Raw genomic sequence first — 22323 nt, forward strand, 5'->3', positions numbered from 1 at the left:
AAAAGAACTAAGAAGAGGCTGTCAGATGTGGCAATGAAGAGACCATGTAAAGAATAGTTGCAGTGATAAGTCTTTGTTCACTTGTTCTTAGACCTGGTTCTAAGCACACACAGACTATTTGCTTAGTGCTCTGTGCTTGCTGAAGCCGCCTTCCATGGTCACTGCTAACAAAAGCAGATTCTGCACAGAACCCTGTCTCCAAGCTCAATGCACTGCTCCTCTACGTCGGACAGGTCCGCCCACCCGATTCAGCCAATAGTACCTAAGGTGGTGTGTGCCCTAAAAAGAATCCTTGCTTTGTCAATGGCAAAAGCATCTTTGTCAATGGCAACAGCCAACTCTTATCATTGACCAAAACCATAAAGTCTGATAAAAAGTTATGATCTTGTCTCAGATTCATCTGTGCAAACAGGCACAGAGGCCTCTCACTACAGTGATGACATGGAAATCCAGCAGATATCCAGTAAGCAGTCAGTCTGGAAGAGTGCCAGTTGCTATTAAGTAATAAAACATACTGAAGTAGACAAGTCAAGGAATCTAGAAAACAAAGGTTATATATAGCTGTTATTCAACTTTAAATGTAAATTACTTTGGAGATAGAAGCAAATCATAATTCTTTTGAATGAATTAATAAAATTACTGGTCTTCAGGGTTTAGCATCTTCCCTGACATATTATTATGACTTTATAGCTTGTCAAAACCATTCTTTTTCTTTTTTGTGTGTGAGCCTGGTTTCTATGGAAAGAAAAACAATTTTTACATGACTCCCCAAAAGTAATCCACTGGGTTACTAATGGTTAGAGGTACACAGGCACTATTAGAGTATTTATTTCTTTATACCTCAGCTTATTCCAAAAAGGATTTAAGTCAAAAATTTTAGAAAGGTAATACATATTTCTTACTATATTCTGTGTTAGGGACTTGGGGGTAGGGAAGAATCTTTTCAGATAAAGATTAAAAGGACAAGGGAATAAATAAAGGAAATCTCATTGGCTCACTTTCCGGGAGTAAAATTATGCAACAACACTTAAGGCTCAAGTGTTAAGAGAAGTCAGGAAATCCTGGCTCCAGATGCCTAAGGATTGCTATCTATCTGTTTGATGACTTGCTGCAGAAATCCTCAGACCCCAAAACTGCTATTACTGTCTCCTAACAGACACCAGACCTTGTATGATTTCTCCATTAGCATTTCCTTCTGCTGCTAGCTACTTTGTTGTCCTTCTAGTTCTCTAAAGCTGTTAAAACATTCTGTTTCTTCTGCATGTCCGTTGAGGGCACAGTAGTGAAGGGCACAAGTGAAGATTAAATTTATATAGTATTCTATAGCCTACAAAGAATGAAAGCTTGCATATTAGCCAGGAGTATGGGCTTTTTGAGATATATTGCCTGGGTTTCAAAGCTGTGACCTGACACTATCTTTGTGACTTTGGAGAAGGTACTTCCATTTTTTTGTGCCTTTATTTCCTTACTCATAAAATGAGAACAGTATATATTTTTCAGAGTCATTGTGCAGTTAAAAAGAAATAAATCTCCTAGGTAGCACATGTTAAATGTTGTTATCATTATCATAATTGATTTTTTTAAACCTATTTATAGTATCCTTTTGCAATAATAACTTTTAAGGAAGTTAAGTACTATTAGCCCCATTTTATAGATACACCCTAGGGCTTTGATACTCATCTTGTGATAAAACATAACAGATCGCTGCTCAGAGCCATGTTTTTGAGTAGTCTCAAAACAGGTCCAAGCTCATTAAGAAAAGAATGCCTGGTTGCTTAGCTGTATGTGGCATGGGCTCAGGAATGAGATTGCATTGTTGGAAAAGTTTCTCAATAACCCTGATTTTTCTTTATGAAAAAAACTTTTAGGTAAATTTGAATATATCCTTGGAGAAGGGAATGGCAACCCACTCCAGTACTCTTGCCTGGAGAATCCTATGGACAGAGGAGCCTGGTGGGCTACAGTCCATGGGGTCGCAATGAGTTGGATGCGACTGAAGCAACCTAGCATGCATGCACAAACATATCCTATAACTATATAATAATATTAACCTTATAAGTTTGTTAGAGAAGTGTTACTGTTCTCAAAATATTTTCTAACTAGGGTGATTGATAGAACAATTCTCTTACAAACTCTTTCTCTATAACACTTATTATTTGCTGCTTTCATATGAGTACACGGGTTGAAAAATCTAGTAGTCAACCTTTATTTCTAATTTGAGGAAGTTTTAAAACATATTAATGGCACTTTGAGAAGTAATTGAGGGAACTTTGTTTTCATATATGAACCAAACTATATGTTTTCATATAGTCTCCTTGAAAATCAGAGACATTGTTTTGGATATGTCATTACCATTTTTAAAACACACAAAAGCTAGGTTTCTGTGGAGCTGACATCTGATCTGACTGCCCTCACTTCTTGTTTTTAGCCAATGTTATCCCATCCCCAGCACCTTTGGTATTACTGTGGGGAAACAGCAACTTGATACTTTAAATGTTGGCATCAGCTAAGTATGAGAAAAGCCAAAAGAGTTGACTTCTAGGTTCTACTTTCTCCACAGGAAAAGCTGGCCACAACTGCCTGTAAGTTCACCCAAGTGCCCAGCTTGAACTTGGCATTAGAATGCTTGGATAGAAGGATTTCCAAGTATGAACTGCCTTTGGGGAATACCTGCAGACAAGGCTCATTTCTGAAATAGGAGAACCTAGTACTCCATCCACTAGCTATAAATAAATAGAGGAGAGGTGGGTAAGGAAATCAGAAGTTTTCTTGGGTAGCTCTCTGGATTTCACTGGACAGAGTCACCTCATATCTAGTTCTTGCTAAAATACCTTCAGAAATATAGAGAATCTACTCAAAGTCTAGGGCATCTTTGGACAATTCTGACAAATTTTTCCTTTTGTTTCTGCTTTCTGCATGAAATGGCTAAGCAAGGAAGAAATCTGCCTCAGAAAATAACATTTCTCATTCCCATACTCACTACTGTGAAACTCCTCTGCTCTGATTTCTTGAGCTATATTGATTTAAATCAGAGTTATTTTATTTATATTTGATGTGCCCACTGGCAATGGCCAACGTAAAATAAACATCTGTAAGAGCTTTGTGTGGAAAGTGTAGACTGGGTGAAAAAAAGGTTTCCAGAATGTACTTGGAAAAAGGCTCTGTGAAGCATGCTCATGCTCTCTGGAGATACAAAAATTTATGAAAAGGAATGGTTTGCAGTCTTTGTGGTTAGATATTGTTCACCTTTTTAAAAATCATGTTTACTAATCACATTCATGAAAATTACTTCTATAACTATTATATATGTAATCAGTCTTTAGGGATAGTCACTGGAAATGGTTAGAGAAGAAAGCTTTGTTTTCCTTCTGAAGTTTTGTATTAAGTACCTTGTAAGATGCAATTCATCTGTTCAGTATTACAAAAATAAAAATGTTTAAAAAAATAAAAATGATAAGGTTTCATCTAAAGGCAATCTTTTTGTTTATTGTCTATTTTTCAAGTGATACAACCTAAACAGTTGATAGAAATTGTTTTTTAAAGCAACTCTCAGCTCTAAGCTTCTCTACACAGCCTCCTTTCCTCATGTGGAAAGACTTCATTAATGTTCTTTTCTAAGCAGAATTTTAGTAGCTTTTGCTGACATGATGACTAACGTTTCAGATTAAGGCTTTTAAGCTTCTTTCCTTACGTAACAGTATGTTTGGTCTTTCAGTTTTTTCATGAGATTTCTCTTCAGGTTTAGTAGAAGATCTTCTCTCTCTGGATTTTGCTAAATCAGAGAGATTTCATTATCCTCAGAAAAATCCCTTCTGCCATGTTAAAGACTGGAGCCCCTTAGTCCTTCCAGTTTCATGGATATGCATTTAATATTTTTGGTGTTTCAGATTGACCTCAACTCTTGGCATTCAGAAGCTTTCTCAGGAAAATGTGATGTTTACACAGTTCATGACCACCCTGCTTGAAGAATTGCATTTAAAAAATGAAGACCTTGAAAGTTTAACCATCATATTTAGAACCAACTGTTAACCAGAATGGTGCGTTGACTTGTTTTACTTTAGTTTTTTGTTTGTTTTTTTGTTTGTTGCCTGTTTAGATTGTTTTCATATTGGAAATTTAAAAACCAACTAGAGACCCCCATATGTCTTCAGCTTGCTATGGTAGAATACAGTATCCCTGAGTTCCCAGCTGCCCCAGTCATTTCCTGTCTACTCTTGTTACTCCATGCGCCATCTTTTTTGTTATTTTTCCCTTATAGGATACCACAGTTAGTTCTGTTTCTTATAATCCAGGAAACTCCCCACTATCAGCTTCATACTCAAATCTAGACCATCCCACCCTGCATGTCCCATCTGATAAGTTTTTGCCCAGGAAGTATTGGTTTACTTCAACCAAATACTGCAATGATCTTTGAGAATATCCTCACCCTACTTCCCTCTTCAGCCCAGCCAATACCTTAGTCATCTCATGTACTGATAAGCAGGTGAGTTTAAAAGTCTGGCTTTGTTGATTCCTGACCCTGCTCCCAGATACATAGCCCTCTTCTACTATCCCAGATTTTTGACTCTTTTTAAGAACTGCCCGTATGAATGTCCCCTTCTTTAGCCAAAACTTTCTGTCTCTTCTTCCCTTTACTTTCTATTTCACATACTCTCAGGTGCTCAGATAGGTATTAAGTTAATGTTATGATTAAAAGAAATTCATTCTAAACCATGAATGAGATCCCCTTATGGAGCATTTCTTTTTTTTTTTTTTTAAGTTTTCAACTATTTTTTAAAGTATAAAAGCAATACAAGCTTGTCAAAATTAAACAATACAGAACTGCATGTATAATTTTAAAAAGCAAAATTTCCCCCTCACTTCTATTTAGAATCTTGTCTTCTCACAGAGGCACACTACTGATTGATATCATTTTACATTTTGATATTTGAATTTTTGTTAAAAAAAAAAAAAACCTCTATGAAGCAAATCTTTAAATATATGACAGGGATATTTGAGAGGTGTATTTTGGCAGACAAGAAAGAATGCCATTATACTTTTATTGAACCTCCTAGAAAATAGAGCATAAGGACTTAGCACTGTTACTGCCTCCAGACTTACACCTAGAGACCATTTCATGCAACTCTGCTCCCCTGAGAACCCTCTAAAGCAAAGGCTTTTATTTAGGCAGTGAATTCAGCTTGGCTGGTGGAAGCAGCACTTCAAACGCCCTTCTAAGAATAGAGTAAGTTTTGAATTTCGTTTTTTTGTTTTATTGAGCTTCAGGTACAGAATATTGAATTAATCATACCCCTCAATTCATGATATCCTATGTCTATTGGTTGAAAGGTTGCTTTTCCAGAGAGACTAAGAACAAAGTGTGCCTAATCAGATGTCCTTGCAGATGTGCTTTAATGAATATGTATCAATTAAGAACCCTTTTAAATTAGCATATTTAATGCTTGTATATAAACAAATGGTGTTAAAATTTTTTTAAGGATCCAATCCAGGCCCTGGCAATGAAAGTGCTGAGTCCTAACCACTGGACTGACAGAGAATTCCCTAAACAGTAGATGTTTTAAGTGGACTTAATAGTTGCCCTGTGATCATTGTTGTTGTTGTTTTTTTACATTGTTTATTTGTGTAAGTAATTAAAGGTACATCTTTGCCCAGACTTCCTCAGTATTATAAGGGATACTGAATGAATGAGGCCTTATTACATAATTTTCCATATGAGAAATGAAGATGGTTGTGAATGGATAGGTGGAGGGTTTTTTGTTTGTATATTTGTAAACCTTAAGTTCACAAAATTATTTGTGCACAATGTCTTATAGCCTTTTCAAGATTAGATTACTACTAGCTGCTGCTGCTAAGTCGCTTCAGTTGTGTCTGACTCTGTGCGACCCCATAGACGGCAGCCTACCAGACTCCCCCGTCCCTGGGATTCTCCAGGCAAGAACACTGGAGTGGGTTGCCATTTCCTTCTCCAATGCATGAAAGTGAAAAGTGAAAGTGAAGTTGCTCAGTCGTGTCCTAGCTAGTATATGTTAATGTGCTTTCAGTTACAAATAACAGAAAAAAAAAAAAAGCTCAAACTAACTTTTTTTATGATAGTATCTTTTGCTGCTTAACAAATTATTATAAAATTAAGTGGCTTAAAACAACAAACTTCTTTTTTTTAATCTGTTTCTGGGAGTCAGGAATCTGGGCACAATTTAGCTTAGGGCCTCTGCCTCAGTCTCTCATGAGATTGTATTAAAGCTCCCTGACAGGGCTGCAGTGTCATCTGAAGGCTCAAGTAGAGAAAGAGGTCCTTGTAATAAGCTCACTCATGTGGTTATTGGCAGGATTTAGTTCTTCTTGGGCTGAATTTAGGGCCTCAGTTTCTCACTCTTTGTTGTCTATAGAGACCTCTTCCAGTTCCTTGCCATATGGACCACTCTGTAGTGGCCCACAGCCTGACATGTAGCTTCCCTGAGAGTGAGCAAGTGAGAGGCAACGCAAGATGAAAGCCACGGTCCTTTTGCAACTAGTCTCAGAAGTAACATCCATCACTTTTTCTGTATCCTGTGACTAGTTAGAAACTGATCACTAGGTTCGGGCCACATTGAAGGTGAGTGGATTGTATAAGGGAATGAATACCAGAAGGCAGAGGTCACTGGGGGCCATTTTAGAATCTGCTAGAGGTGGCAGAATCATTCAGTAGTTCCCAGCTTTATGGCATATCACACTGTCCTAGTGAGAGTCTTCAACTTTCAACACTAATTCAGGGCACTTCTGAACTAATCCACGTGGCTATGAAATGCTATGAGCTTAACCCAGTAATTCTAGCAAGGAATAGGAGAGAGATTTTCTTATTGACCTAGATCAGGGTCTACTCCTCGAGCCCAGTATGAATTACCCAGACCATTATTGCTACATAATGGGGGGAAGTGGAATGTATATTGGAGAGACAACACAGTTTTCCCCAAAACTGGTAAGAATAGGTGTTTTAGTCAAGTGTCATTTTTCCTTCCCAGGTATATTCCATGAAGACCGAACAGATGAGCTTCCATTCACCATTTCTGGAATTTTAGCCACAATAATTGTATAGCTAGAGCTACTTATTAGTTATCACCAGACAGAGTGACTTCCACAGATAGAGAACCATTATCCCAACAAGGATAACCAAGTCCTTGCATCCTAGGTATAAGACATAGTATTTTTATTTATATGAACATAAAAGTTGAAATAAACTGAAACTTGAATATTTGAGAAAATATAGAGCTGTAATTTTTCAGGATGATACCAGTTGTCTTATCAGTTGACTAGAAAATTGAGACAAGTCCCATTTTAGCCTCATAGTTGAACTCTAGATTCTAAAGAACACAGAAAAGAATGAGGTCAATAAATAGAATTTAAGATAAGGCTTTTTGGTAATCTAGTCTATATTCTTTTAAAGAAGCTTGCTATTCTACAAAGTGGTCCTGAGCAACGTACACCTGAAACAACTTACATAATACTGCATTGGCCATAAAGTTCGTTCAGCTTTTTTGTAAGATGTTACGGTAAACCCCCTTTTTGGCCAACCCAATAGGAAAAAAAGTAAACTGACAAACCAGACTGGGTAAATATTTCCAAATCATATTTGATAAACAACTTATATCCAGATTATATATTCTTAAAACTCAAACGTAAGACAACTGCATTTTTAAGTGGGCAAAAATTTTGAATAGACAGTTCAGCAAAGAAGGTATCCAGTGGCTTAGCTTATGAAAAGATGCTCAGCATCACTAGTCATTAGAGAAATGCAAGTTAAAACCAAAAGCAGGCACTTCTTCATAGCCACTAGCATGGCTATGATAAGGATAAAGATAGTGTTGGTGACAATATGGAGAAACTAGAGCCTTAATACACTGCTGGTAGAAATGTAAAATGACACAGCCACTTTGGAAAATGGTCTTGACAGTTTCTTAAAAAGTTAAGCAGTTTACCATATGATTCAGCAGATTCCATTCAATGTTCCATCCTAAGTGAAGTGAAAACTGTTCACAGAAACTATAGGTGAATGCTTATAACATTATTTATACTAGTGAAAAAGTAGAAACAATCCAAATGACCATCAACTGGTAAATGGTAAATAAAAAATTCATAAAATAGCACACTGATGTATGCTACTACATGGATGAACCTCAAACATGCTAAGCAAAAGAATTCTGACACATAAACCATATAATGTGTGATTCTATTTATAATGACAAAAGAAAACAGATACTACGTTAGTGGTTACATGGGAGTGGGAAGGACTCCCCTGGCTCAGATGGTAAAGAATCTGCCTGCAATGCAAGAGACCTGGGTTTGATCCCTTTTGCACAAACTTCAAAAATAGCTGTACACTTAAAACAGCTGAATGTAATGTATGTAAATTACACCTTAATAAAGCCGTTAGGGTAGAAAGTAAATAGGAACTATAGAGCCTCTTGATGAAAGTGAAAGAGGAGAGTGAAAAAGTTGGCTTAAAGCTCAACATTCAGAAAACGAAGATCATGGCATCTGGTCCCATCACTTCATGGGAAATAGATGGGCAAACAGTGGAAACAGTGGCAGACTTTATTTTGGGGGGCTCCAAAATCACTGCAGATGGTGACTGCAGCCATGAAATTAAAAGAGGCTTACTCCTTGGAACAAAAGTTATGACCAACCTAGATAGCATTTTCAAAAGCAGAGACATTACTTTGCCAACCAAGGTCCGTCTGTCTAGTCAAGGTTATGGTTTTTCCAGTGGTCATGTATGGATGTTGAGGGTTGGACTGTGAAGAAAGCTGAGCACTGAAGAATTGATGCTTTTGAACTGTGGTGTTGGAGAAGATTCCTGAGAGTTCCTTGGACTGCAAGGAAATCCAACCAGTCCATTCTAAAGGAGATCAGCCCTGGGTGTTCTTTGGAAGGCCTAAAGCTGAAACTCCAATACTTTGGCCACCTCATGCAAAGAGTTGACTCATTGGAAAAGACTCTGATGCTGGGAGGGATTGGGGGCAGGAGGAGAAGGGGGCGACAGAGGATGAGATGGCTGGATGGCATCACAGACTCGATGGATGTGAGTTTGAGTGAACTCCAGGAGATGGTGTTGGACAGGGAGGCCTGGCGGGCTGTGATTGATGGGGTCGCAAAGAGTCAGACACGACTGAGCGACTGAACGGAACTGAAAGCCATTAGGGATAATACATGATGTCCATACTATCAAAGCAATCTACAAGTTCAGTGCAATCCATATAAAAATTCCAATGGCATTTTTTCATAGAACTAATAATCTGAAAATCTGTGTTGAATTACAAAAGATCATGAATAGCCAATCAATCTTGAAAAAGAACAAAGCCAGAGACACTATATGTCCTTTCAAACTACATTATAAAGCTGTAGTAATCAAAATTGTGTGGTACTGCCTCAAAAACAGATACATAGGTCAGTGGAACAGAATACATATAAACCCATGCATGTATGGTCAGACATGCATGCATAACACATGAGCCAAGAATATACAATGGGGAAAGGACTCTCTTCAATAAATGGTTTTGGGAAAATTGGGCCACTATCTCACACCTTCAGTTCAGTTCAGTTGCTCAGTTGTGTCCAACTCTTTGCAACCCCATGGACTGCAGGAATGCTAGGCCTCTCTGTCCATCACCAACTCCTGGAGCTTGCTCAGACTCCTGTCCATTGAATCAGTGATGCCATCCAACCATCTCATCCTCTGTCATGCCCTTTTCCTTCCTTCAGTCTTACACCTTGCACAAAGATTAACTCAAAATGTATTAAAGACTTGGACATAAGACATGAAACATAAAACTCTGAGAAGAAAACATAGGCACTGAGCCTCTAAATCACTCTTGACAATATTCTGGATTTGACCAATCAAAAACAAGTGGAAAAAAAAAAAAGTGGGATTACATCAAACTAAAAAGCTTCTGTGCAGCAAAGGAAACCATCAACAAAATGAAAAGGCAGCCTACTGAATGGGAGAAAACATTTGCAAATCATATATCTACTAAGGGGTTAATATCAAAATATATAAAGCCATACAACTTAGTAGCAAAAAAAAAATCATTTTAAAATGGGCAGAAGATCTACAGAGACTTTTTTTTTTAACCAAGAAGGCATACAGATGGCCAACAGGCAGTTGAAAAAATATGCATCACTAATCAGGAAAAGGCAAATCAAAATCATAAAATATCACCTCAGACCTGTTAGAATGGCTGTTATCAAAAAGACAAGTGACAAGTGCAGGCAAGAATGTGGAGAAAAGGGAGCCTCTGTGCACTGTTGGTAGGAATAAAAATTGACCCATATGAGAACAGTATGGAGGTTCCTCAAAAAAATTTAAAATAGAATTGCCATATGATCCAGCAAATCTACTTCTGGCTATTTATCCTCAAAAATGAAAACACGTAATTCAAAAAGATACAGGCACCTCTATGTTCACTGTAGTAGTATAATAGCCAAGATATGGGAACAACCTAAGTGACCAGTGATGGATGAGTGGATAAAGAAGATGTACTGTGTATTTATACAGTGGAATATTGAGCCTTAAAAAAGAAAACCTTGCCATTTGTGACACTATGGATGGAATGTTTGAGCATTATGCTAAGTGAAATAAGTCAAAGACAAATACTGTATGATGTCACAAGTGGAATTTCTTTTTTTTTAAGACTCATAGATGGAATCTATTTTTAAAAACAAAAATAAACTCAAGTACAGAGAACAGACTTTAGTGGTTGCCAGAGGCAGTGTCAGGGGTAGCCGAAATGGGCGAAAGGATCAAAAGGTACAAACTTCCAGTTATAAAATAAAGTCACGAAGATGCAATGTACAGCATGGTGACTATAGTCAATAATACTGTATTACATATTTGAAAGTTGCTAAAAGATCTTTAAATCTCTCATTACAAACATTTATATGGCAATGGATGTTAACTGTGCTTATGTGATTATAATTTTTGTAACATATCAAATCATGTTATACATCTGAAACTGATTTTTTTAATTAAATTTTTATTTTTACTTTATTTTACTTTACTGTATTGGTTTTGCCATACATTGACATGAATCCACCACGGGTGTACATGAGTTCCAAAACATGAACCCCCCTCCCACCTCCCACCCCATATCATCTCTCTGGATCATCCCTGTGCACCAGTTTTTTAAATTATTTATTTATGGTTGCACTGGATTTTCATTGCTGTGCAAGGACTTTCTGTAGTTGCAGTGAGTGGGAGCTACTCTAGTTGTGGTGCTCAGACTTATTGTTACGGCTTTTGTTGCAGAGCTCAGTCTCTGGAGTGCAGGCTCAGTAGTGGTGGCACCCAGGCTTAGTTACTCTTAGGCTTGTGGAATCTTCCTGGACCAGGAATCAAACCTGTGTCCCCTCCATTGTCAGGCGGGTTCTTTTCCACTGCGCTACCAAGGAATTCCCACTGGTGTGATTTTAAATGTCAGTTATACCTCACATGGGCTTCCCAGGTGGCTTGGTAATAAGGAATCCACCTGCCAAGCAGGAGACATGGGTTCAGTCTCTGGGTCAGGAGTATCCACTGGAGAAGGAAATGGCAATCCACTCTAATATTCTTGCCTGGAAAATCCCATGGACAGAGGATCCTGGTGGGCTACAGTCCATGGGGTCTGAGTCAGACACAACTTAGCAACTGAGCATGCATGTATGCATACCTAAGATACTATAATTATATTCCAACAAATTGGACAAAGAAGAAATGGACAAATTTTGAGAAATATACAGCCTTCCAAAACTGAATCAAGAAACAGCAATATGAACAGAACAATCAACAACAAAAAACTTGCAGCAAACTAAAATCCAGGGCCAGACAACTTCACATGGGAATTCTGCCAAACATATAAAGAGGAGCTAATACCTATCCTCAAACTATTCCAAAAACTTGAAGGAGAGGGAACACTCCCAATTTTATTCTATAAGACCACAATTACCCTGATACCAAAACCAGGCAAAGAAACTAAACAAAAGGAAAATTACAGGTCAACATCTCTGATGAATATAGATCTAAAAATCTTCAACAAAATATTAGCAAACTGAATCCAACAATAATATCAAAAGGATCATACTCCATGATCAAGTGGGATTTACCCGGGAGATGCAAGGATTGTTCAATAGCCACAATCATTGTGATATACCACATTAACAAAAAGAAGGATAAAAATCATGTGATCATCTCAAATGATGCAGAGAAACATTTGACAAAATAAAGCATCCATTCATGATAAAACTCTCATCAAAGCTGTTACAGAGTGGGATGGGGAGGGATGTGGGAGGGATGTTCAGGTGGAAGGGGACATAGGTAAACCTATGGCTGACTCATGTTGATATTGGTAGAAACCAATGCAGTACTGTAAAGCAATTATCTTTCAATTAGAAATAAACTTTTTAAAACTGTTACAGAGAGAACACGTCTTAACATAATAAAAGCCATTTGTGACAAACCCACAGCTAATAGCATACTCAACGGTGAAAAGCTGAAAGCTTTTCCTCTTAAATCAAGAATAAGACAAGAATATCTACACTCACCACTTCTATTTAATGTAGTTTTGGAAGTCCTAGCCACAGCAGATAAGAAAAAGAAAGAAAAGGTATCCAGATTGTAAGGATAGAAGTAATATTGTCATTGTTTGTAGATGACATGATACTATATTCAGAAAACCATAAAGTATCCATCAAAAAAGCTATCAGACATGGATTCAGTAAAGTTGCAGGATATAAGGTTAACATACAGAAATCATTTATGATTGCATCAAAAAGAATAAAATACCTAGAAATGACTTAAACAAAAAGGTGAACAAACTATACTCTGAAAATCATAAGATAGTGATGAAGGAAACTGGAGACAAGAATTAATAGTTAAAATGTCCATACTACCCAAGTTAATCTACAAATTTAATTCCTATCAAAATACCCATTACATTTTTCACAGAACTAGAACAAATAATCCTAAAATATATATGGACCCACAGAAGACCCCAAATAGCCAAAGTAATTTTGAGGAAAAAGAACAAAGCTGGAAGTATGCTCCCTGACTTCAGACTATACCACAAAGCTACAGTAGTCAGAACAGTACAGTATTGGCACAAAAACAGACATAGATCAATGGAACAGCATAGAGAGCCCAGGAATAAATCTTGCACCTATAGTCAATTAATCTACAACAAAAAAGGCAAGAACATACAGTGGAGAAAAGACAGGTACTGGGAAAACTGGGCAGTTACATTGTGAAAGAATGAAATCAGAACATTCTATCACATATAAAAAAAAAAAAAGCTCAACATGAATTAAAGTCCTAAATGTAAGACTAGAAACCATAAAGCTTCTTGAAAAAATCATAGGTACTTTTTTACAAGTTGTAACTATTTTTTTTGGATCTGTCTCATAAGGCAAAGGAAACAAAAATAAAAAATGGGATCTAATTTAAAAAAGCTTTGGCACAGGAAAGGAAACCAACAACAAAATGAAAAGACAACTAAATAGGGGGAAATACTTGCAAATCATATAACAGATATTCAGTTAATATCCAAAATATATAGTCATCATACAACTCAATAACAAAAAAAATTTTTAAGATGATCTAATCATTGCACTCATCTCACATGCTAGTAAAGTAATGCTCAAAATTCTCCAAGCTAGGCTTCAGCAATACGTGAACCGTGAACTTCCAGATGCTCAAGCTGGTTTTCGAAAAGGCAGAGGAACCAGAGATCAAATTGCCAACATCCGCTGGATCATGGAAAAAGCAAGAGAGTTCCAGAAAAGCCTCTTTCTGCTTTATTGACTATGCCAAAGCCTTTGACTGTGTGGATCACAATCAACTGTGGAAAATTCTGAAAGAGATGGGAATACAGACCACCTGACCTGCCTCTTGAGAAATCTATATGCAGGTCAGGAAGCAACAGTTCGAACTGGACATGGAACAACAGACTGGTTCCAAATAGGAAAAGGAGGACGTCAAGGCTGTATATTGTCACCCTGCTTATTTAACTTATATGCAGAGTACATCATGAGAAATGCTGGACTGGAAGAAGCACAAGCTGGAATCAAGATTGCCGGGAGAAATATCAATAACCTCAGATATGCAGATGACACCACCCTTATGGCAGAAAGTGAAGAGGAGCTAAAAAGCCTCTTGATGAAAGTGAAAGAGGAGAGTGAAAAAGTTGGCTTAAAGCTCAACATTTAGAAAATGAAGATCATGGCATCTGGTCCCATCACTTCATGGGAAATAGATGGGGAAACAGTGGAAACAGTGTCAGACTTAATTTGGGGGGGCTCCAAAATCACTGCAGATGGTGAATGCAGCCATGAAATTAAAAGAGGCTTACTCCTTGGAAGGAAAGTTACAACCAACCTAGATAACATATTAAAAAGCAGAGACATTACTTTGGCAACAAAGGTCTGTCTAGTCAAGGCTATGATTTTTGCAGTGGTCATGTATGGATGTGAGAGTTGAACTGTGAAGAAAGCTGAGCGCTGAAGAATTGATGCTTTTGAACTGTGGTGTTGGAGAAGACTCCTGAGAGTCCCTTGGACTGCAAGGATATCCAACCAGTCCATTCTAAAGGAGATGAATCCTGGGTCTTCTTTGTTCTTTTTTTTTTTCTCCTGGGTCTTCTTTGGAAAGAATGATGTTAAAGCTGAAACTCCAGTACTTTGGCCACCTCATGCGAAGAGTTGACTCATTGGAAAAGACTCTGATGCTGGGAGGGATTGGGGGCAGGAGGAGAAGGGGACGGCAGAGGATGAGATGGCTGCATGGCATCACTGACTCGATGGACGTGAGTCTGAGTGAACTTTGGGAGTTGGTGATGGACAGGGAGGCCTGGTGTGCTGCAATTCATGGGGTCGCAGAGAGTCAGACACGACTGAGTGACTGAACTGAATCTGAAGAGAGATCTTTACAAAAGAAACAAAGATGGCCAACAGGCACATGAAAAGATACTCAACATCACTAATCACCACAGAAATGCAAAGCAAAACACCATAAGCTATCACCTGCATCTGTCAGAATGGCTATCATCAAAAAGTTTACAAATGATAAATATTGGTGAGGATGTTGTGAAAAGGGAGCCCTTGTACATTGTTGGTAGGAATGTAAATAGATGCAGCCATTAATGGAAAACAGTATGGAGATTCCTCAAAATACTGAAAATAGAAATGCCATGTGATCCAGCAGTTCCACTCCTGAGAATATATATGAACAGAATAAAAACACTAACTTGCTATAAAGATACATGCACCTCAATGTTCATTTCATAGCTGCATTATTTACAATAGCCAGGCAACCTAAGTGCCATCAACGGATAAACAGATAAAAAAGGTATGCTGTGTGTGTATGGATGTATGTGCGTGCGTGCTCAGTTGTGTCATACTCTTTCTGACTCCATGAACTGTAGGCCGCCAGACTCCTCTGTCCATGGAAATTTCCAGGCAAGAATACTGGAGTGGGTTGCCATTTCCTACTCCAGGGGATCTTCTGGATCCAGGAATTGAACCCATGTCTCTTGTGTCTTCTGAATTGCCAGGCAGATTCTTTACCACTGCACTATCTGGGAAGCCCACATATACACACACACACTATGGAATATTCAGTTCAGTTCAGTCACTCAGTCGTGTCCGACTCTTTGCGACCCCATGAATTGCAGCACACCAGGCCTCCCTGTCCATCACCAACTCCCAAAGTTCACTCAGACTCACGTCCATTGAGTCCGTGATGCCATGCAGCCATCTTATCCTCTGTTGTCCCCTTCTCCTCCTGCCCCCAATCCCTCCCAGCATCAGGGTCTTTTCCAATGAGTCAACTCTTCACATAAGGTGGCCAAAGTACTGGAGTTTCAGCTTTAACATCATTCCTTCCAAGGAAATCCCAGGGTTGATCTCTTTCAGAATGGACTGGTTGGATCTCCTTGCAGTCCAAGGGACTCTCAGGAGTCTTCTCCAACACCACAGTTCAAAAGCATCTATTCTTCGGTGCTCAGCCTTCTTCACAGTCCAACTCTCACATCCATACATGACCACTGCAAAACCATAGCCTTGACTAGACAGACCTTTGTTGCCAAAGTAATGTCTCTGCTTTTGAATATACTATCTAGGTTGGTCATAACTTTTGTTCCAAGGAGTAAGAGTCTTTTAACTTCATGGCTGCATTCACCATCTGCAGTGATTTTGGAGCCCCCCAAAATTAAGTCTGACACTTTCTCCACTGTTTCCCCATCTATTTGCCATGAAGTGATGGGACCGGATGCCATGATCTTCGTTTTCTGAATGTTGAGCTTTAAGCCAACTTTTTCACTCTCCTCTTTCACTTTCATCAAGAGGCTTTTAGTTCCTCTTCACTTTCTGCCATAAGGGTGGTGTCATCTGCATATCTGAGGTTATTGATATTTCTCCCTGCAGTCTTGATTCCAGCTTGTGTTTCTTCCAGTCCAGCGTTTCTCATGATGTACTCTGCATATAAGTTAAATAAGCAGGGTGACAGTATACAGCCTTAATGTACTCCTTTTCCTATTTGGAACCAGTCTGAGTTCTAACTGTTGCTTCCTGACCTGCATATAGATTTCTCAAGAGGCAGGTCAGGTGGTCTGGTATTCCCATGGAATATTGTAATGAGTAATATGGAATATTACTCATCCATAAAACAGAATGAAATTCTTCAATTTGCAACAAAGCAGATGGACCTAATAAAGTATTATGCTTGGTGAAATAGAAAGACATTTATCACTTATATGAAGGATCTAAAAAAATAAATGTATATATAACTAGAGAAACAGATTCATGTATACAGAGACAAACTAGTGGTTACCAGTGGGAAGAGGGAAGACAGGAGGGGTAAGGTAAGGGTAGGGGATTAAGAGGTACAAAGTATACCATGTATAAAATAAGGTACAGGGACATATTGCATAGGAAAATATAGCCATTTTATTAACTGTAGTATAATTAATCTATAACAATACTGAATCACTATGTTGTATACCTGAGACCAATATTGTAAATATACTTCAATTAAAAGTAAAGTGAAGTAACATTTCACATTACTAAATAATTTAATTTGCTCTATACTCTTGAGAGTCCCTCGGACTTCAAGGAGATCAAACCAGTCAATCCTAAAGGAAATCAACCATGAATATTCACTGAACACTGTTAAAGCTGAAGCTCCAATACTTTGGCCACTTGATGCAAAGAGCCAACTCATTGGAAAAGACCCTGATACTGGGAAACATTGAAGGCAAAGGAGAAGTGGTAACAGGATGAGATGGTTGGATGGCATCACTGACTTAATGGACATGAATTTGACCAAACTCTGGAAGATAGGGGAGGACAGAGGAGCCTGGCATGCTGCAGTCCATGGGGTTGGAAAGAGTTGAACGTGACTTGGTGACTGAACAACAACATATATTATTTACACGAACTTACTTTATACTCAGCAAAATAATCAATTATGACTCCACTGAAATACTGCAGTTTATTAACACATTTTCTATGCATTTAAAAATGATACTATTTTTATAATTTTGTTAATTCAGATAAACCTAAAATTGCAAAATAAATGTCACACCACAGTTTTTAAAAATTAAAAATAAATTTTGAAAAATCATACATGACAGGGCCCCTCCCTCTAACCTATTAGTGGCAGCTCTCCAGGATAAAGAGAAGCAGCTGCTGTATCCTACTGCTTCCCTCCCTGGGCCCAGAAACACCTGTTTAGTTATCTCCCACACCCTGCAGGTCTAGGGCCTCAGGTGAAGGGCCAGTAGCTCACCAGAAACAGGAACCAAGTGGACTGATGCCCAAATGGACCACTACTGCTTCTGCCATGTTTATGTCAACTTGGGAACACTTGATCAGAACTCAGTTCAGCTCAGAGAGCTATGCTAGATCTTGGTTTTGAAATGTCATTAAAGGAACCAAATGTCATAAAATGAAGATCTTTGGGAAAGTAGTTCTAGAACCAGGGCAGAGAAAATACAAGACAAGTCTGGAGCACCTTATAATACCATAAGGTGAAGTATTAGTTGCTTCAGTCATGTCTGACTCTGCGACCCCATGAAATGTAGCCCACCAGGCTCCTCTGTCCATGAGATTTCCCAGGCAAGCATACTGGAGTGAGTTGCCAGGTCATGTCTGATCTCTACTTACTCAGAGATCCCGGGAAGACTGAAAAAGAAGAGCAAGGCATGTTCAAAAGGCTGTGACTGTGGAGGCATTTCCAAGCGAATGAACTGCTCTCGCTACTGAGCTTACTGGCTAGCCTGAAGGCAGGCTGGTGTCCTCTGTGCCTATTCAGTTGTTGCCTGCAGAACACTGGAGTGCTCAGCCTGCCACTGAAGGCTGGTCTGAAGCTTCCACTTGTCAGGCCACTGAGTGGGTGGGAACAATTACTGGGTGGTCTTAAGCTGTTCTTCCACAGGCTCTTAAACAGAAAACAGAGATAAGGTTGTCAGAAAAGAATCACTTTTGAAACAAATAAATGAATAAAACTATATGTATGGACTTCCGTGGTGTCCAGTGGTTTAGAATCCGCTTTCTAGGGGCTTTCCCGTTGGCTCAGTGGTAAAGAATCTGCCTGCCAATGCAGGAGAAACAGGTTCATTCCCGATCCAGGAAGATCCCACATGCCCCTGAGCAGCTAATTCTGTGTGCTACAGCTACTGAGCCTGTGCCGTAGAGCCTGGGAGCCACAGCTCCTAAAGCCCAGGCTCCACAACAAGAGAAGCCTGCACACCCCGACTGGAGAGTAGCCACAGCTCACCACGACTAGGAAGGATCCTGAGCAGCAACAAAGACTCAGCACTGCCAAAAAGAAATGCTTTAAATTTTTTAAAAAAGAATCTACCTTCTAATGCAGGGGGCGCAGATTCCATTTCTGGCTGGTGAACTAACATCCCACGTGCCACAGGGCAGCTAAGTCCACTTGCCACAACTAGAGAAGCCTGCACACCACAATGAAGACCCAAAACAGCCAGGGAAAAAAACAAACAAACCAACATAGATACTATCCCTTCCAGGAGGTAGAGGTGGATATTCTTAAACTCGGTGACTTGCTCCCAGGGAACAGCGCAGGGAAAGGAAGAGCGCCTTTCCCAGTGATGAAGGCTCGCATCCTCAGTGACGCCATGCGCATGCGTCACCCTGGTACACAGGATGAAAAGGGCTCTTCCCCTCTGTGGCATTCTTCCCCTAAAAACACAACCTCAGTCTAACCACGAGAAAAGACAAATCGAGTTTGGAGGACGTTTCTGCAGGAAATTTTGTGAATACCTCAAGACTGTCATGAAAAACAAGGAAAAGAATGAAATATTGTCACATCCTAGGGGAGCCATGTAAACCAAATGCAGCGTCGTGTCATGGATGAGTCAGAACAGGAAGAGGACATTAATGGAAAAACTGGTGAAATCCAAATAGAGTCTGAAGTTTAGTTAATAGCAATAAACCAAGGCAGTTTCTTAATTTTAACAAATGTATCATGGAAATGGAAATGTAAACAATGCGGGAAATTGGGTAAGGGATAAACAGGAACTCTTTGCTACTTTCTAGAAATCTAAAATTATTATTTCAAAATAAAAAGTTTATTTTTTAAAAAGTACTAACTGGATATGAGAAGGGATGGAAAGATGAGACAGTCACTGCCCTCAGAATCTTCAGCCTGAGTGTGGAAGAGGCAGTTCAGTTCAGTTGCTCAGTCGTGTCTGACTCTTTGCAACCCCATGGACTGCAGCATGCCAGGCCTCCCTGTCCATCACCAACTCCTGGAGTTTACCCAAACTCATGTCCATTGAGTTGGTCATACCATCCAACCATCTCATCCTCTGTCGTCCCCTTCTCCTCCTGCCCTCAATCATGCCCAGCATCAGGGTCTTTCAAATGAGTCAGCTCTTCACATCAGGTGTCATTTTTTAAGACTGCATCCAAGTACTGCATTTCAGACTCTTTTCTTGACTGTGATGGGACAGGCAAGACTACAGTAAATGCGCTGAAGAGGAACATCCATCCTAGCTTGCCTGGGATAGTCCCGAGTATATAACTGTAAGTTCAGCATCATTATTAATTACAAGTACCCTCTTTTATTTCCAAAAGTATTCTGATTTAGACATTAAGTTATATGATATTACCACCTAAAAGGCACAGGGTATGCTGTGGTGGTCAGAGACAGGAGGGGACATTTGTGATGACATGGAAAAATGGATGGGAGTTATGAGGTGAAGAGAAGAGTCACAGAGCTAGGAAGGGATGGAGGATATGGTCCAGGCAGGGGCAGCTTCAAGAAGAAAGTCCCAGAGGTAGGTAAGACCCAGGGTGTGTTCTTCTCAAGACAAAGACATCTGAAATTAGAGGAACCCCTGAGGAAAATGGCACACATGATTAAAAAGAAAGGATCAACTCAAGTTCCGGTTCAGTTCAGTCCAGTCACTCAGTCGTGTCCAACTCTTGGCAACCCCATGGACTGCAGCACACCAGACCTCCCTGTCCATCACCAAATCCCTCAGCCTACTCAAACTCATGTCCATCGCATCGGTGATGCCACCCAACCATCTCATCCTCTGTTGTCCCCTTCTGCTCCTGCCTTCAATCCTTCCCAGCATCAGGGTATTTTCCAACGAGTTGGTTCTTCACATCAGGTGGCCAAAGTATTGGAATTTCAGCTTCAGCATCAGTCATTCCAATGAATATTCAGGACTGATTTCCTTTAGGAGAGACTGGTTGGATCCCCTTGCAGTCCAAGGGACTCTCAAGAGTCTTCTCCAACACCACAGTTCAGAAGCATCAGTTCTTTGGTGCTCAGCTTTCTTTAGTCCAACTCTCACATCCATACATCACTACTGGAAAAACCATAGCTTTGACTAGACAGGACTTTGTTAGTAGAGTAATGTCTCTGCTTTTTAATATGCTGTTTAGGTTGGTCATAGGTTTTCTTCCAAGGAGCAAGCGTCTTAATTTCATGGCTGCAGTCACCATCTGCAGTGATTTTGGAGCCCCCCCCCCCCCAAAAAAAAAGTCTGGCACTGTTTCCACTGTTTCCCCATCTATTTGCCATGAAGTAATGGGACCATGAACTGGACATGGAACAACAGACTGGTTCCAAATAGGAAAAGGAGTATGTCAAGGCTGTATATTGTCACCCTGCTTATTTAACTTCTATGCAGAGTACATTGTGAGAAACGCTGGGCTGGAAGAAGCACAAGCTGGAATCAAGATTGCTGGGAGAAATATCAATAACCTCAAATATGAGGTTGTTTCATGTTCAGTTCTAACTGTTGCTTCTTGACCTGAATACAGATTTCTCAGGAGGCAGTTCAGGTGGTCTGGTATTCCCATCTCTTGAAGAATTTTCCAGTTTATGGTGATCCACACAGTCAAAGGCTTTGGCATAGTCAATAAAGCTGAAATAGATGTTTTTCTGAAACTCTTGCTTTTTTGATGATCCAGCAGATGTTGGCAATTTGATCTCTGGTTCCTCAGCCTTTTCTAAATCCAGCTTGAACATCTGGAATTTTACGGTTCAGGTACTGTTGAAGCCTGGCTTGGAGAATTTTGAGCATTACTTTGCTAGCATGTGAGATGAGTGCAACTGTGCGGTAGTTTGAACATTCTTTGGCATTGCCTTTGTTTGGGATTAGAATGAAAACTGACCTTTTCCAGTCCTGAAGCCACTGCTGAGTTTACCAGATTTGCTGGCATATTGAGTGCAACACTTTCACAGCATCATCTTTCAGGATTTGTAATAGCTCAACTGAAATTCCATCACCTCCACTAGCTTTGTTCGCAGTGATGCTTCCTAAGGCCCACTTGACTTTGCATTCCAGGATGTCTGGCTCTAGGTGAGTAATCATACTATCATAGTTATCTGGGTCACGAAGATCTTTTTTGTATAGTTCTGGGTATTCTTGCCACTTCTGCTTAATAACTTCTGCTTCTGTTAGGTCCACACCATTTCTGTCCTTTACTGTGCTCATCTTTGCATGAAATGTTCCGCTGGTATCTCTAATTTTCTTGAAGACATCTCTAGTCTCACCCATTCTATTGTTTTCCTCTATTTCTTTGCATTGATCACTGAGAAAGGCTTTCTTTTCTCTCCTTGCTATTCTTTGGAACTCTGCATTCAAATGGGTATATCTTTCTTTTGTCCTTTGCCTTTCACTTCTCTTTTCTCAGCTATTTTTTAAGGTCTCATCAGACAACCATTTTGCCTTTTTAATTTGTGTTTATTTTTCTTGGGGATGGTCTTGATCACTGCCTCCTATACAATGTCATGAACCTCTATCCATAGTTCTTCAGGCATTGTCTGTCATATCTAATCCC

At 39.4% G+C, this 22323-nt stretch overlaps 1 protein-coding gene across 14 annotated transcripts in view; it reads left to right on the forward strand.

The window, feature by feature from the left end:
- Nucleotides 1-22323, forward strand: part of RPAP2 (RNA polymerase II associated protein 2) — a 115008-nt gene that overhangs the window by 79346 nt on the left and 13339 nt on the right. For 4 of the 14 annotated variants that reach the window (XR_006060064.1, XR_001039614.4, XR_001039615.4 and 1 more), the window contains exon 12: nucleotides 3888-4037. The exons of 3 other annotated variants lie outside the window; for them this stretch is intronic. Coding sequence is in view for 5 of the 11 variants with exons in the window: in XM_012176171.3 (XP_012031561.1) it covers nucleotides 3888-4029 (142 nt within the window). In the remaining 6 variants the exon portion in view is untranslated. Of the gene's footprint in view, nucleotides 1-3887; nucleotides 8118-22323 lie in introns of those variants that run through there. 7 more of the 14 variants (XR_009599716.1, XR_006060069.1, XM_012176161.3 and 4 more) reach the window with 7 other exon arrangements.

This window comes from Ovis aries, chromosome 1, assembly GCF_016772045.2.
Source record: "Ovis aries strain OAR_USU_Benz2616 breed Rambouillet chromosome 1, ARS-UI_Ramb_v3.0, whole genome shotgun sequence".
Lineage (NCBI taxonomy): Eukaryota > Metazoa > Chordata > Mammalia > Artiodactyla > Bovidae > Ovis > Ovis aries.